Raw genomic sequence first — 16,041 nt, forward strand, 5'->3', positions numbered from 1 at the left:
AATCTATGTCCCTTTAACGGACTTCCTTGCCCACAAACTTCCAACTTTGAGGGTTTTACTGACTATATCACATATATGCTTGTGCATTACTTTGGTGATATACTACTGATTAAAATCCTTTCACCACCTCATAAAGACTGCATTCTTTTACTTTGTTAGTTAGCTTCCTAACAAGCTTTACCAAGTTTTATTCAAACCATAAAGATCTGACTTCTAATTTTCTTAAATCCATCTTTTTCAACAAAGTACTAGACAATAGCCTATTAATCTCCATCTCTTTATAATAAAAGACTGATAATTAGTTCTTTCCAGTAAGTTAACTTTTATTACTAAGAGAAGTCGGAATAAACTCAGGTGAAGGCCCTGGCTGGTTGGCTCAGTGGTAGAGTGTCAGCCTGGCGTGTGGAAGTCCCGGGTTCGATCTGCTTCTCCACCCTTCCCCCCTTCTCTCTTTTCCCCTTCCACAGTCATGGCTCGAATGGTTCAAGCAATTTGGCCTCTGGCACGGAGAATGGCTCTATGGCAGGGGTCCCCAAACTTTTTACACAGGGGGCCAGTTCACTGTCCCTCAGACCGTTGGAGGGCCGGACTATAAAAAAAACTATGAACACTACAAATATCTTATTTTAAAGTAAAAAAACAAAACAGGAACAAATACAATATTTAAAATAAAGAACAAGTAAATTTAAATCAACAAACTGACCAGTATTTCAATGGGAACTATGCTCCTCTCACTGACCACCAATGAAAAAGGTGCCCTCTCCGGAAGTGCGGCAGGGGCCGGATAAATGGCCTCAGGGGGCCGCAGTTTGGGGACCCCTGCTCTATGGCCTTGCCTCAGGAGCTAAAATAACTGTTAAGAGCAACAGAACAGCCCCGGCTGGTTGGCTCAGCGGTAGAGCATCGGCCTGGCGTGTGGAAGTCCCTGGTTTGATTCCCAGCCAGGGCACACAGGAGAAGCGCCCATCTGCTTCTCCACCCTTCATCCTCTTTCTCCATCTCTCTCTTCTCCTCCCTCAGCCAAGGCTCCATCAGAGCAAAGTTGGCCTGGGTGCTGAAGATGGCTCCATGGCCTCCCCATCAAGCACTAGCAGCAGAGCATCGCCCCCTGGTAGGCATGCCAGGTGGATCCTGGTTGGGTGCACGCAGGAGTCGTTTGCTGTCCCTCACTTCTTACTTCGGAAAAATACAAAAAAAGAGCAACAGAACAGAACAGAGGCCCCAGATGGGCAGAGCATTACCCCCTAGTGGGCTTGCTGGGTCAGGGTGGGACACCGGTCAGGGTGCATGTGGGAGTCTGTCTCTGCCTCCCTGCCTCTCAATTTAAAAAATAAAATAAACGCGGGTGATACATTTGATAACTCTTAAAATGAGTTAAGCCTTCAAACAATGTTACAAATTCTTAAACACATAAGGATACTACACATAAAAACAGGTAACAGTAGTATTTCCTAGATACCATCCACAAAGTAGTTATTAAGTACAAATGTCTGAAATAAAGGTCAGTGCCACCTATGTAAAAATGCTCTAAAATTAGGGCAATGCCATGAACAAAACTTTGACAACCCATTTTTCCAAATATTACAGAAAAGTTGAAGAAAGTCCTTATTGCACAATGCAATACTTTAAAACATTATAAATTAAGCCTTGGTTCTTTACCTTCTCTGAGCTGTAGTGGAATAATTCGCTCTGTTAGACCACTTTCCCTCTCAAACCAATGACGAAGGTTATCATGCAGAAGAAATCACAGGTTTCATACACACACACAGAGTACACCAAAGACTTGAGTTTTCTTTGAGTTTATTGTATACACACACACTTCACAGATATATATATTTTAAAAAGTCTGTACACTTCACAAGACAGTACAAATTAGCTACAATCTGCTAGTTACACATTAGGACATTAACACAGTCCATGATTTTTGCCCTAAAACAGGCAATTCTGTTACTCCAACCCTCTTGAGATATTCCCAGCTCATATCACATGGCCCAGGCACCTTCTCTTCTGTAACTCTCACTTCTGGAACTGGGCCCACCAGCCCAAGCTCTATCTGGTTTACTTCTCAGGTTCAGCTCAGTGAGGGTCCTCGGGCAATTCACTTTTTCATCTTCATATCTGCTTCAATGGCACAGCGGCGCCCCCTGGTGCCACCGTCCTAAATGACAGGCAGACAAAGAAAGGGAGCATGAATGAGTTGGTCAAAAGAGGAGGTACAACAAGAATGCTGGGGATTCAGTTTCTTGGGGGAGAGGGGAATCATCAGAAAAATCCAGGAAATGAAGGGCATATATCTGTCTTCCCACAGATTGTGGTAAAAATCATCTGGTAGTGGTTTGTGAGAGAATATACCAGGGGTCGGGAACCTTTCTGGCTGAGAGCCATGAACGCCACATATTTTAAAATGTAATTCCATAAGCCCTGGCCGGTTGGCTCAGCAGTAGAGCGTCGGGCTGGCGTGCGGGGGACCCGGGTTCGATTCCTGGCCAGGGAACATAGGAGAAGCGCCCATTTGCTTCTCCACCCCCCCCCTTCCTCTCTGTCTCTCTCTTCCCCTCCCGCAGCCAAGGCTCCATTGGAGCAAAGATGGCCCAGGCGCTGGGGATGGCTCCTTGGCCTCTGCCCCAGGCGCTAGAGTGGCTCTGGTCTCAGCAGAGCGACGCCCTGGAGGGGCAGAGCATCGCCCCCTGGTGGGCAGAGCATCGCCCCTGGTGGGCGTGCTTGGTGGATCCCGGTCGGGCGCATGCGGGAGTCTGTCTATCTCTCCCCGTTTCCAGCTTCAGAAAAATACAAAAAAGAAAAAAAAAAAAAAAGAAAAAAAAAATGTAATTCCGTGAGAGCCATACAACAACCCATGTACGTTACATATTATCCAATAAAAATTTGGTGTTGTCCCAGAGGACAGCTGTGACTGGCTCTAGCCAATCGCAACCATGAACATGAGTGGTAGGAAATGAATGGATTGTAATACATGAGAATGTTTTATATTTTTAACTTTTTTTTTTTAATTAAAGATTTGTCTGCGAGCCAGATGCAGCCATCAAAAGAGCCACATCTGGCTTGCGAGCCATAGGTTCCCGACCCCTGGAATATACTATACAGAGTATTTTGCTCCTGCTGACCAGAGGTAGCTGGAGTTTGTTCACCTGGGGTCCCACAGAATGACTATTAGTCATCCCACCCAGCCCCCAAATTATGTGCAAAGAAATAGGAAGAGTAAAAGAAAGGTGGGAGAGTCAGAAAGGGCAGTGGATAGTGAGATTCTTGGCTAACATACCTGTCCAGCTGTTTGTTGGTCCCTATAAGAAAGGCCTTTCCTGCAGACTGACCCTGGCACTAGTTCCCTAGCACCTCCTGACAGTTGTTTTCCATGAGATCAGGACAATCAGAAGGCTTCTTTCCATCTGCTGCTCTCTCCCTGCAGCCCAGATCCTTCCTCTTGTGCAATATTTGGCTGTCTTCAATAGATATAAGATCCTATTAACCAGCCTTGTAACAGCCAGTCAATTGCTTGGGGATCCAGAGTCACTGTTGCAGGCCAATAAAAAAGAACGGAGATTATAGTGTTCTGTCTGTGGTATATGCTGAGGCTTGTAGGTAAGATGAACTAGTGAACAATTTTGCTGGGCCAGGCTATTTTTACATTTCTAACATGCAAGGACTCTAAAATTTTCAAAACTCACGAACACCAGTTGCCTTTGAGGCAACAGTAAAATAAAAATACCATCTTGCGTTTAACACTTTAATAATTTTTTTTCTTTTTGGTGCCCTGACCGGGAATCGAATCCACAACCTTGGCATATGGAGACAACGCTCTACCTAACTCAGCTACCCAGTCAGGACACTTGAATTTTTTTCAAGCCAGTTCCAAACCTATTACTTCATTTTATCCTCACAACATCCCTGTGAGATAGGCTGGACAGGCACCTCATTATGTTAACTCTATTACACCAATGAGGAAACAATGCTCCAAGAAATAATCCAGTCAATTTAAAACCATATGGTTTTCTTTCTAGCCTAATGCCCTTTCCATTATATCATGTCTCAGTGCCTGATAATGAATAACAGTCAGAGGGTCATACAATTCATGCAGGAAATAAAAAGTTTTTAGACTTGTTTTTTGAAAGTTTTAATTCCACCAGCTACTACTGTCTGTAGTTGTCAGTGTTACTGAGAGCTTATTCGTAAATGTTACTGAATGTTTGTGTTATCAGACATCAGTCTTACAAATTTTAGGGGAAAACAAAACTATGTACTGAGTATCCAGTATGAGGAACACTTTTAAAAAGCCAGTTAGCAGCTGCTGTCTGCATAATCTTCTATTTGTAAGAAAAGAATTAGCAAAAGGTGGAGTCAAGTAATGAGGAACGGGTGCATCCTAGATCCTTACCAGTATCTCATTTCAGTCCAGTGAACTCATAAAAACTCTCTACCCAGACCACACACACATACACATGCAGAAAGAAAGGAATGAATAGACAGTTGCTTATTCAATGACCTGAATGAATAGAAGTTCAAGACATTGCTACAGTTCGCATGTTGGATTTTCCTCTGCCACCCACCCCCAGCGGGTGCAGAGAATCTCTGTGGCAACACCACCCCTTGCAGCCATTCAATACTTACAAAGAGAGAGAGAAGGAAGGCAGGAGAGCCCATGGGGACACTGTCCTGTTAGAGGACAAACAAACACTGATCAGGTTCCACAGAAACTCTCAGCCATAAGCACCCAACCTCAGGACAGAGACACAAGCACCACGCACACAAAGACAAAATTTAAAAACTCAAGAACAAGAAGAGATCCAAAAGCATTCTGGCCATTTTGCCTCTGGAACTGGAACTGATGGTTCCCCAATTGCTGCAAGCTAAGTCATTTCCCCGCCTTGCAAGCACTCTCTCAAATTAGAAATTTGCTCACTCAGCTCACAATTTCTCCCACGTGACTGGGCTTCCAGTCATAGCAGGTTTCTTCTGTTTGGATGAGAGCAAACAACCACCGTTCTAAGATTTATATGTACACCACTGGAGCACAAAATCCCAGCAACACCAAGGAGTAACATAAGGTTCTTCGGATGCTTCAGACTTCTAGCACTGGAACAATGGCAAAGAAGCTCTTTCTTGGTCTCCTCACCTTCTCTGAAGCATCCTGTTTGCGGGTAGAATCTCTCCCTCGAAGACTTTTAGCACTGATCCCAGACTCAGATGTTTGCATAATCAACTGTGTGGCCAGGAATTGCTGTAGGGAGAAGAAACACAGTTGGCCCTAGAGACCCGATCCAGTAGAAAAGAATTAAGACACCTTAGGCTTTGGATATAGGACTTGGTAGTCCCCTTATGCAATCAGCATTCAGAGATGTCTTGACAGCTTAGAAGTTTAGCATACTAAATTTTAATTTCCGTCGTGCATTCTCAAGAATCTGAAAATGCCAAATGATTTTTAAAAAGATTTTATTTATTGATTTTACAGAGAGAGGAGAAAAAGGTGGGGGAACAAGAATCATCAACTCATTGTTGCTTCACTTTAGTTGTTCATTGATTGTTTGTCGTATGTGCCTTGACCAGTCAAGCCCAGGGCTTCGAACTGGTGACCTCAGCATTCCAGGTTGACACTTTATTCACTGTGTCACCACAGGCCAGGCTCTAACTTTTTTCTTTCTGCAATAAGGATCAAAATCTCTATGCTCTAAGAATGAGAAAAAGAATAAAACTAGATGAACTAAAAACCATTAAGTAATTTGGCAGACTCTGCAGAGATAGACCACAACCCTTGAAGCTCATCAAAGGGTGCCTGGCAATATAACTAACTATAGGACAGAAATAGGATCTGTGATGAAAAAAAGGGGAGAATAAACTGTTTGTCTACTATGTATATGCTTAATGTAAAAAAATATATACACTGGCCTTGGCTGGTGGTTCAGTGGGTAGAGTGTCAGCCAGCATATGGACGTCCTGGGTTCAATTTACGGTCAGAGCACACAGGAGAAGCAATCATCTGCTTCTCCCCCACTCCCACTCCCCCTTCTCTCCCTTTCCCGCAGCCAGTGGCTCAACTGGTCAACCATGGACCCAGATACTGAAGATAGCTCCCTTGGAGTGGGGGTTCAGGCACTAAAAATAGCTCAGTACTTAACATAGGCCCATGATGAGGTTGCTGGGTGGATCCCAGTCAGAGCGCATGTCTCACTATCTCCCCTTCTCTCACCAATCAATGACTATATAATATATACACACACATACACATACATACATACACATTGTTTTATAAAAATTTTATTAAAAACTACAGGAAAGCCCTGGCCAGGTAGTTCAGTTGGTTAGAGCGGCGTCCCAATACACCAAGGTTGCGAGTTCAATCCCCAGTCAGAGCACATACAAGAATCAACAAAGGAATAAGGGAATAACAAATCGATGTTTCTTTCTCTTTCTAAAATCAATCAAGAAATTTTTTAAAAATTATTTTAAACTTTAGGAAATTTGCCCAAGAAAGATAAGACTGTTCTCTCACAACTCATTTACCAAAGCAACATGAACAAACTAACATGAATCTGTCAAGAACAACATTTTATGTTCCTGTGTCCCTGGTGGCTATTCCAAGGAAATCCACAGCACCCTTTCCTGACATCAATATGAATCAGTCCCTTGAGTATTTTCATTTCATCCCAGCTAAAACACTGAGGATCCTCAAAAGTACCTGGATCTGCTCCAGGACATCTCGCTGCATTTCTACTGCCATGTGATAGACATCATGATCTGAGCTATTATACATTACAGCATTCTGGAACATCAACATAATGTCACGCTGAAATTCAGCTGTGCTGCGAATCAGTCCATTTTCAATGTTTTTCTTAATTGTTGACAAATCCATTGGCCTGAAAAAAGAACAGGGGTAAATGACAGCAGAGAGGGAAAGAGAACTCAACTGGATCCCTGAATATATTAAGCATGTTAATTCTGTTAAGACTATCACTGGTGATCCAGGCACTAAACTGAAATAATCAGTTTAGCAGTTGGTAATCTTTACTCATATCAAAAACATTTGCTTTGCCTGACAAGGTGGTGGCACAGTGGATAGAGCGTTGGACTGGGATGCGGAGGACCCAGGTTCGAGACCCCGAGGTCAGCAGCTTGAGTGCGGGCTCATCTGGTTTAAGCTCACCACCCAAGGTCACTGGTTCGAGCAAGGGGTTACTCGGCCTGCTGAAGGCCCGCAGTCAAGGCACATATGAGAAAGCAATCAATGAACTAAGGTGTCGCAACAAAAAACTAATGATTGATGCTTCTCATCTCTCTCTGTTCCTGTCTGTATGTCCTCATCTATCCCTCTCTCTGACTCTGTCTCTGTAAAAAAAAACAAAAAAACACCAAAAAAACCCAAAACCCCACATTTGCTTTAAATTTACTGTCTAAAGCAGTGGTAGTCAACCTGGTCCCTACTGCCCACTAGTAGGCATTCCAGCTTTCATGGTGGGCGGTAGTGGAGCAACCAAAGTATAAATAAGATTTAACTACAGTAAGTTGTTTTATAAAGGTTTATTCTGCCAAACTTAGCGAAAATCCTACATAAAGTACTTGGTAAGTAATTATTATTATATGCTTTAACTTGCTGTAACTCTGCTTTATAAATTTTATAAAGTAAAGTTACTTCCCTACTTTATAAATCACCATTACTGTGGAACCGGTGGGCGGTTAGAAAATTTTACTACTAACAGAGATATAAAAGTGGGCGGTAGGCATAAAAAGGTTGACTACTCCTGGTCTAAAGCAAAAAATCCACCAAGGCCAGACAATTCACAATCCAGAGAAGTCAGTATGCTGAATGAGTTATGGCTTACCTCTGCACGATGCTGTGGTAGCCAGGTGCTATATCATCTGTAACAGGCTGCAGAAAGACATTAGCATACCTGTCCAAAGAGAATAAGGTCCAATTACTGGCTTATCCTTCAGTAGCGCAAATGAGGGAACTTGACCTAAATAGCTGAAAGTGGTAAGAGCCAATGCCTCCAATCCCGAATAAGCCTACTCTTTTTTCTAGTCACCAACAATGAAAAGGAGCAGGAGACGATGTTCCAAATGGGTAAAGCCCCACTCACCTATGATTAGCTGCAGCTCTCCATACAAGCATGATGGCTTTCTTCCAGATTTTCTGTGCCTGAATAGCTTCCTGATCCTCACTACAGACAGAGCTAAAATAAAAGAAACACAGACGTTTCTACTAGGCGTAAGTAAAAATAAAAGTCCTAATTACTTCTTGTCAACTACAGGCATATCTTGTTTTATTGAGCTTTGCTTTACTGATCTTCACAGATGTTATTTTTTACAAACCCTCCACCAACAAAAAGATTATGACTTGCTTTATTGTGGTACTGTTTATTGTGGTGGCCTAGAACCAAAACTGCAGTTTGCCTACAAGGTATGCCTACATTTGTTCAGGCCAAGAAAAGGAAGATGAAAAAGTTAAAATTAAAAAAAAAAAAGATCCTCTCCTACTTCTCACATTCACTGCCTTGACCTCAAAGAAAGAATCTCAGATACTCACAACTGTGAAGAAGCAGGGCTGCTGGGGATGGAGTCCGCCAGTGTGTGGGACTGCAGCGTAGCATTGTGTATACTAAAGCCATCATCACTCTCGCTCACAGGGGGTTCATTATCCATTTCTGACAAATAGCCTTCTCCTTGATCTTCCTTAGCCTCCTCTAGGCTAGCTGCTTCACTGACTCCGTCTTCCTCCTCATCTTCACCTGGGGCATCCTTAGACACAGTATGCTCCAGTTAACAAAAGCAAGCAAAGCTTTCCAGAAAAATGTCATTAAGTATGATCTGCCTTTTGGGTTAGATCAGTTCTAGAAAATGACCTCACATTGTTTCCTGACTGAGCTCTCTCTATCGCTTATAATACCATCTACTTACACTGGCCAAGTCATTTAGAACCTGGACAAAGAATAAGACCCAGGATCTTTTTAAAAGGCAGAAACAAAAAAAGCTACTTACTTAAGACTAAGCTAAGAGGTGTTCCATCTTTTCCCTTGCTCTTGAACTCTGACCCTGGGTACAAAGTTATCAAAACTAATTTTTACTTTGTGTCTCATCAGATGGAGACACATCACTTATCACATCACTTATTTAAGTCTTTTTGTTACTACTACTTTAGGTATCTAAAAAGAAAACTGGATGATTTTCTCTGGATAGTGTAACTAATAATCTGATTTCTTATATGTTCTTCCTGGCTCTGGTATCTCTATTCATTTAAAATCACTCTGGATATATCAAAACTTTGTGCATTATATGCAAAGAAAGATCTGTGTGATATTCACCAACTCCTTCAGATGGGAAGCACATGTTGCCAAGTACCACCACTACACCTAACTGTCCACTGCAGCTTTTCCCCAGGCAGCTCCTTAACCAGTCTCATATCAGAGAATAAAGATGCAAGTATACTGATGTTCATTCAAAAGGTAGTGCTACAGGGAAATCTACTCACACACCAAGAGGAATAAAGAAAAGTGTGAAATACCTTTATCTGGCTTCCAAAAATAGTCCCTGATTCTTCTTTCAATGAGTCTGCAGAGGAGAGAAAGACTACCTGAAGATTTTTCACCTTAACATTCCCCTTCCTGTGGACAATAATCCCCTGCAGCTCTCCTTTCCATGCTGACCTATTCTACCTCCTCTACTTGCCCACAACCCACAATCCCTCAGAAGCCAAAGCAGCTGATTTCAAGTTAGTTAAAGAATACAGACTTCCTGGCCTTATTTACCTGACATTTCAAATTTGTGCTGAGTCTCTGCTTCTAAAGGATCTTCAATAGGATTTGAGCCATGTGATGGAGACAACATGCTTTCAGGGGATGCCTGAAGACCAAAAAGAATAAACACCCTAAGTACTGGCATAACACTACAGCTTACACAATTTTATTTTTCAATGCTAATGAGCATATAGAAGCAATTCTAAGTCCTATCCATGTAATTTGATTCTAACGTATACCTTAACAGAAACGCGGTAAGTACAATATGTACGTATACCACTGATCACACCTATATGCTTTAGACACGTCAAACACATCAGAACACAGGAATACAAAAACCCAGAGGCCTAAACTTTCATTTCTCACCTAAAGTATAACCCTCCATCCAACCTCCCAGGCCCTGATCTTATATACCTCTGTCTTCACAGTTGTAAGTGGAGTCTCATCGCCTTTCCCACCAGCAACATCTGCTTCAGCAATCTCTGCAGCTGCAATACTTCTGGGTTCCTCATCTAAGTCCTGACTACTGAGTTCTGGTGGCTCCATACATGTAGCTGGAACAATTCCTGTGACTATTTCAGCCCCTGAAATGCCTTGCTCTGGTTCTGTGGGTTCCATTTTGATCTCAATACTGGGTTCCCTGATGTCCACCAGTTCATGGATTCCTTTGTTTTCTGATTCCTCAAAGTCCAGCCTCTCTTGCTTGACTGTCAACTCTGGTGCAGAGAGAGGTACTGGCTTGTCCCGCTCCTGCTGAATAGGGTGCTCCCAAGGGCCAGGCAGAGACTGAGGATCATCATTTTCTTCACAGAACGACAGTGCCGCTTCCACTGCTGCCACATCCAGCACCTCAGGATGATCATCTACCTGTCCCATAATACATAGACTGGTGAAGTCACAGAAAAAAGCCCAATGACCTCATTTCTCTTAGCACCAAATGAGATGGCCTGAACCTACAGCTTCTCTCTCCATCAATGGACAGGCATCTGTCCTGTGCAAACCAGTAACATAGGCATATCTGGGGAGATGACTAATACATCAGCACCAGAAGGCTTTGGGACTAGAGATGGCGGTGGGCAGAAACAGGAAAGTTGTTTGTTTCTGTTAATTTTTACTGCAAGAAGCTGAGGAGAGATGCCTATGTAGGACCCATGAAAGACTCTTTTGGAATTTGCCGAATAGTTAGTTACCTTGTCCTCAATGATGGCAATGATATCTCCAACAGTCTCAAAGTCCAGCTCTTCACCAGTGTAAGACACAGCAATATCCATCTTCTCAGCCAGGTCTAAATCTTCCTTCCCATCTACGCTGGGAGGCTTTGATCCTCCAGAAGCCTCTGCTACCCCTGATCGGAAACACTCTTCTTTGATAGAATTGATGATCATGGAGATTTCACTGCTATCCATAGAAACAGTTACAGTATGTGGATCCCCCACAGCCTCCATGGGAACACAGGTATCAGGCTGACTCACTGAATAACAGGAAGAAAAAACCTAGTGACCACCTGGAGATCACACAAGGATGTAGACAGATGTCAAGTACCCATACACTAAAGCTCAGAGAAAGTTATCTTGCATCTATCTGCCTAGGTTTTCTTCTCCCCAATTTTATCTAGAAAGTAAGATAAAAACACATTCTCAAGCCCACTCCTATGTATACACTTAGCTAACCTTTAGTCCTCAACACATAATTGCCCACCCACTTCTCATATCCTTGTTTTTCTAAGGATAAAGATGGTAAATGTCCATGGAGAACAGGACAGAAGCATTTGAATTGGAGCTGATGACCTTGATCACCTTTCTCTAATGGAAACTCAAGATGAAATTTTGGACTTAGCGGCTGCTCAGGGTGTGGGTCTGGGACGCACCTGGAGCTACACTCTCAGGAGTGGAGACAGCCGGAGCAGAGGATGGTGCTGGCAGCGCAGGCATCATGACAATGGTAGCCTGGGACACAGACTCTACAGGGGGTGGCACAAGTTTAACTGGAGGCTCACTGGCAACAGTAGTGAAGGAAGCAAGAGGTGTGGTAAACTGTGTAGGACCAGCTTCTAAAAGCCGGGAAAGAGTGGGAGCACCTAACAGACAAAGAGGTACACAAAATGAGGTAAGAAGGAAGCACGTGAACAAGAAGCAATAGCCACTTTAAGATTCAACCAAGAAAATTTTAAGTCTCAAGGATGAAAGTCACTCCTCTGTTGAATAAGCTCATTACTTATACCCTCGCTTTCTGTAACCTTAAGATATTCTGCCAAATTAAGAATGAGCCAAAGCACTACAATGTACAATGTTATTTGAAAAATGGGTGGTGTTTCTTCCTCAGAAAAAAATTAAGCTCAACAAAAGAACTGGTATGAATAAATACCACTTTTGCTAAAGTCAAGCGTGCCATAAACAACCCACATTCAACACCATTCAAATGCCAATATCTAATGTTTGTCTGGAATTTTATAAAAGGCCTTTTTCTGCCTTACTTTTTCCATTTCATTTAATTCTCACTACATTTTTGTGAAGTGCATATGCTGCAATTAAGCAAAGAGAAAACTGAGGCCCAAGAGTTAAGTTACCTAGCCAAGGTCACAAAAGCAGAGTGTGGTAGGCCTGAGATTCAAGTCCAGTTCCCTGGATCTAAATCTCAGCACCATCCTCTGTAAACTCAGGTGTCTAATTTGCAAGCCCCAGCAGCTTCACTATTAACTTCCTCTTAACTATTCCTCTCATTAATATCTATGCTGCAGCCATCCAGTGCTATCAATATTTTGATGATGGAATGGATTTAAAATGTGGGGCACTACAGGGTTTAACAGATAAAGTAGCTCTAAGGTTGGGATCTAATCTAGGATTGAAAATTGCTTAGTAACAAAGGCTAGAAACCAAAGACCATCAACACCAAGTTCAACATCTCTGAAATAAAGTAGATAATGGAAAAGTGGTGACTTACCTGAGGCAGCAGGGGAGGCTGCAACAGTGTTGGGTGTCTGCTGCATCTCCCCACCATGTATCATGGGAAGGACCCCGCCTACCTCCAGGAGGACACCTGTACTGTTCAGGTGGCCAGAAGCCACAGTCATTTCACTCTCATTGACCTACCAGGGAAGAATAGAGGTGAAGGCTACACTCAAGCTTTCCTTTACCACCACTTCCCAAAAAAGTTCCAGCAGTTGACCAAACTTCATAAAACTAAAAGTTAATATCCAGAGAGTAATTTCAGACCCAAGGGAAATTCTAATTTTCAAAACTTATTTAACAAGAGTTCTCTAGAGATGAGAACCAAAGTAATTATGGTTTCAAATACCTCAGGACCCAAGAATACTAACAACTTACTGTGTTGGTTTTGTGTTTATTTTTTTCCCTTAATTAACATTTAACTAGGTGATCGCTTCCTCTTTTGAACTGTTTTTTTTTTTCCATGTCATATTTTAAGTCCCAGGCACTCCCTTCCAAAGTACTAAGTCACCACAGCTCTCAAACACCCACAGAAGTCTCCATACCAGTCTGGGGCTAGTAGGCAGGAGGCTGCCCTTCTTCAAGAGCTCTGACAGCAGAGGGGAGGGGGGTGGAGTTGCTTTCTGTCCAAGCATCTTTTTCTGGGGTGAATCATCTGTTACTGGGGTCATGGGGGCTTCTAAGGGTGCAGAGCCTGAAGGAAGGGTGTCAGGAATCCCAGGAAACGAGGTGACTGGGGTACTCGGCAAAGTCCCAGGGGTTACCTAAGAGACAACAGAGAACCTTTATCTGACTTCTCAAACTCTGAAGGTTCCCTATTAATCTGGATGGGTTAATGTATCTAACTATTATTTTATTAGTCCTGAGTGAAATGCATAGAAACTCGCTACCCTCCTGCTCTTAGCCACAACTTTCTTCCCCATAATTTTTTCTCTTACATCTACTCAAACCCACAATGAGCCAACCACTCCACCCAATCCACTTGTTATAAACTCCTTACCCACTACCAATATTATATTTATAAGGTAATTGTCCCTTGTTTCAGCAGGAATTTTATAGAATACACTAATGAATAATTCCTTGAGTCTTTTACCTATCTTTCAAATGTCAAAAGCCTCAATGTTTTTAGGTTCATCCTTATCTTAGAGCACAGAACAAGGTAAATTAAGTCTTTAGCATTCAGACGAAGAGAGGAAGTTGCTTCTAGGCCAGAAGTGATTTCCTCATCACTCAGCTCTCTGCTGGCTTATTGCCGCTTTGCTTAATAATTCCTATAGATGGAAATATACTCACCCCAGAGGTGGCCTCTTCCACAGTGGTTGCAGTCAAGTCACCAAGTGGATAATCACTTCCTGGGGAGGCAGAATCTATTGGTGATCGAACCATCACAGTAGGTAACCTCCGAGGGGGTGTTTTTACTGCTTGACGAGCTAGAACATGTAAGGGAACAATTTCTAAGTATTCAAGATTAAATAAATAAAACTAAACATTACTTGGTTATTACATAATAACAGATAAATAGGAATATTGCATTACTAAAGCAGCATTACAATTTTGAATTAGAAGGCTTCTTAAAAATTTTTTCTTGGGTTGATTTTGTGGGGGAAGGAGGAGGGAAGGAGGGGAGAAGGGGGAGGAGGAAAGGAGGGGAGAAGAGGAGAAGAGAAGGGGAGAGGAGGGGGAGAGAAGTGGACAGGAAGGGGAGAGGGGGAAAGAAGGGGGGGAGACGGAAAAAGGGGGAGGGGAAAAGGGAGGTGGGGGAAGAACACTGATTTGTTGTTCCACTTATTTATGCATTCATTGGCTGATTCTGATGGCGTATTGAACTGCAAACCCTTGGCTTATAGAGATGTTGCTCTAACCAACCAGGTACCGGGCCAGGGCCAGAAAGTTTTCTTTAACATTTCTGGAGACAGGAAAACTTACCTATAAGAAATTCTCATATTAAGCAAATTCACTTAAACTATTCAACTATCCAAAGGTCCTTGGAGTAGGAAAGTGGTTTCAACACTCCATAATATCCTCCTCAGCAGTTTATTAAGGTTTTTCTTCTAAAAAGAGGGAAAGATCTCACCGGCTCAGAGCATATATTCCTAGAGTTAGAAATGCTTAAGTTCCTCCCCTTATCTAGTAACTACTCTCAATCTTTTTATAGGCAGAACTAATTTTCTAAGAATTTCTTCCTAGATATAAAGGGATGTTTTTATTCTGGTGGAAGAGAAAATAACAAAGAAAAGTGTGAAAGTAAATTGGAATCAGTGGATTCTACATTATGAAATAATTTAAAAAAAAGTAGTTTTCAACTGTCATTAGCATGCAATACTGTAGTTAATTGCTAAACAGTCATTAGCATCAGCTTACCCTGATAGGCAGCATCTGTAGCCTTCCTCTTTACTTCAGCTTCCTCTTCCTCCAATTTCTTTTTCCTAGAGAAGAAATTGAAGATTAGATCTAGCCAGATCTAGCTCCTCCAGTTTCTAGTGCCTCACAAGGAAATTTTTTGCTAGGCTAGCAGTTTCTGAAAGAAAGGCCTAATAAGGATTAGGAACCCTTAACAGCAAAATGGAACTTTGAGTGTACTGCCTATCATTCTTCACCCACACAAACTAAAGCCACTTTAAAATTAGGACTATGTAAGTTCTCATGTTGAAATGTCCCATCACATTACCTTCTAGAACTCACTCCCCACCCCCCACCCCCAGCTACCAGGCCACTCTGTAGCTTTTCCCTTTCAGAATCTCTTAAGTCTAAAGGAATGATAGATGGAGGAAATAAGCCAGATTACTTGAGGAGAAAATGGTGTAAAAGAAAGAAAGGAGTAAATAGAACAATAAAATATAACCCACATTGCAATGTCATTGCAAAGCTCATCCAGTCTGCTGTCCATGTGCCCAGCTTGAATTAGTTCGGCATCTCTTTTCAGTCGTCTGTAGGAAGAAAGAGAGAAGTAGGCAGACTGGTTTTTTTAGTTCGCTACTTAAAAAATTCTGACCAGTATTAGAAGTCAGCCTCCTTTGTCTCTCCCATCAGCTGGCACCTCTCTGATCAGTACCTATATTTTTCCTGGGTCTCCTTTATCACTTTCTTTAGTTCCTCAACTCGTTCAGCTGTCAGTTTCCGAACAATGACATCTTCAACAGTTTCTACCACTTCTCCCTTTTCACCCCGCTTCCGTCTGCGGAAAATTAAAACACACATATATTTGAATAAGAGAACATTTGTTTCCATTCTCACTTGCATTCTTTGAGCCTTCTCCACCACTAACCACAGATAACCTCTCCTATAATTTTATCCCCCAGTGACATAAGTAGATATAAACCAGACCACCTCAGTAAACACCACTAAGGAGATTTAGA

The 16,041-nt window shown here is 42.3% G+C and overlaps 1 protein-coding gene across 7 annotated transcripts in view; it reads right to left on the reverse strand.

Annotated features, from left to right (window-relative positions):
- Positions 1-16,041, reverse strand: part of BRD8 (bromodomain containing 8) — a 43,446-nt gene that overhangs the window by 14,799 nt on the left and 12,606 nt on the right. For 2 of the 7 annotated variants that reach the window (XM_066344238.1, XM_066344235.1), the window contains 18 exons: positions 15,738-15,860; positions 15,532-15,612; positions 15,047-15,111; positions 13,979-14,115; positions 13,231-13,449; positions 12,681-12,825; positions 11,608-11,817; positions 10,931-11,211; positions 10,155-10,607; positions 9,753-9,846; positions 9,509-9,555; positions 8,534-8,745; positions 8,088-8,180; positions 7,830-7,898; positions 6,689-6,866; positions 5,129-5,233; positions 4,624-4,668; positions 1,784-2,158 (listed from right to left, as the gene is read on the reverse strand). In XM_066344238.1, the coding sequence (XP_066200335.1) occupies positions 2,099-2,158; positions 4,624-4,668; positions 5,129-5,233; positions 6,689-6,866; positions 7,830-7,898; positions 8,088-8,180; positions 8,534-8,745; positions 9,509-9,555; positions 9,753-9,846; positions 10,155-10,607; positions 10,931-11,211; positions 11,608-11,817; positions 12,681-12,825; positions 13,231-13,449; positions 13,979-14,115; positions 15,047-15,111; positions 15,532-15,612; positions 15,738-15,860 (2,617 nt within the window). In that variant the 3' untranslated portion in view covers positions 1,784-2,098. Of the gene's footprint in view, positions 1-1,783; positions 2,159-4,623; positions 4,669-5,128; positions 5,234-6,688; positions 6,867-7,829; positions 7,899-8,087; positions 8,181-8,533; positions 8,746-9,508; positions 9,556-9,752; positions 9,847-10,154; positions 10,608-10,930; positions 11,212-11,607; positions 11,818-12,680; positions 12,826-13,230; positions 13,450-13,978; positions 14,116-15,046; positions 15,112-15,531; positions 15,613-15,737; positions 15,861-16,041 lie in introns of those variants that run through there. The other 5 variants (XM_066344240.1, XM_066344239.1, XM_066344241.1 and 2 more) reach the window with 3 other exon arrangements.

The sequence above is a fragment of the Saccopteryx leptura genome, chromosome 6 (genome assembly GCF_036850995.1).
Source record: "Saccopteryx leptura isolate mSacLep1 chromosome 6, mSacLep1_pri_phased_curated, whole genome shotgun sequence".
NCBI lineage: Eukaryota > Metazoa > Chordata > Mammalia > Chiroptera > Emballonuridae > Saccopteryx > Saccopteryx leptura.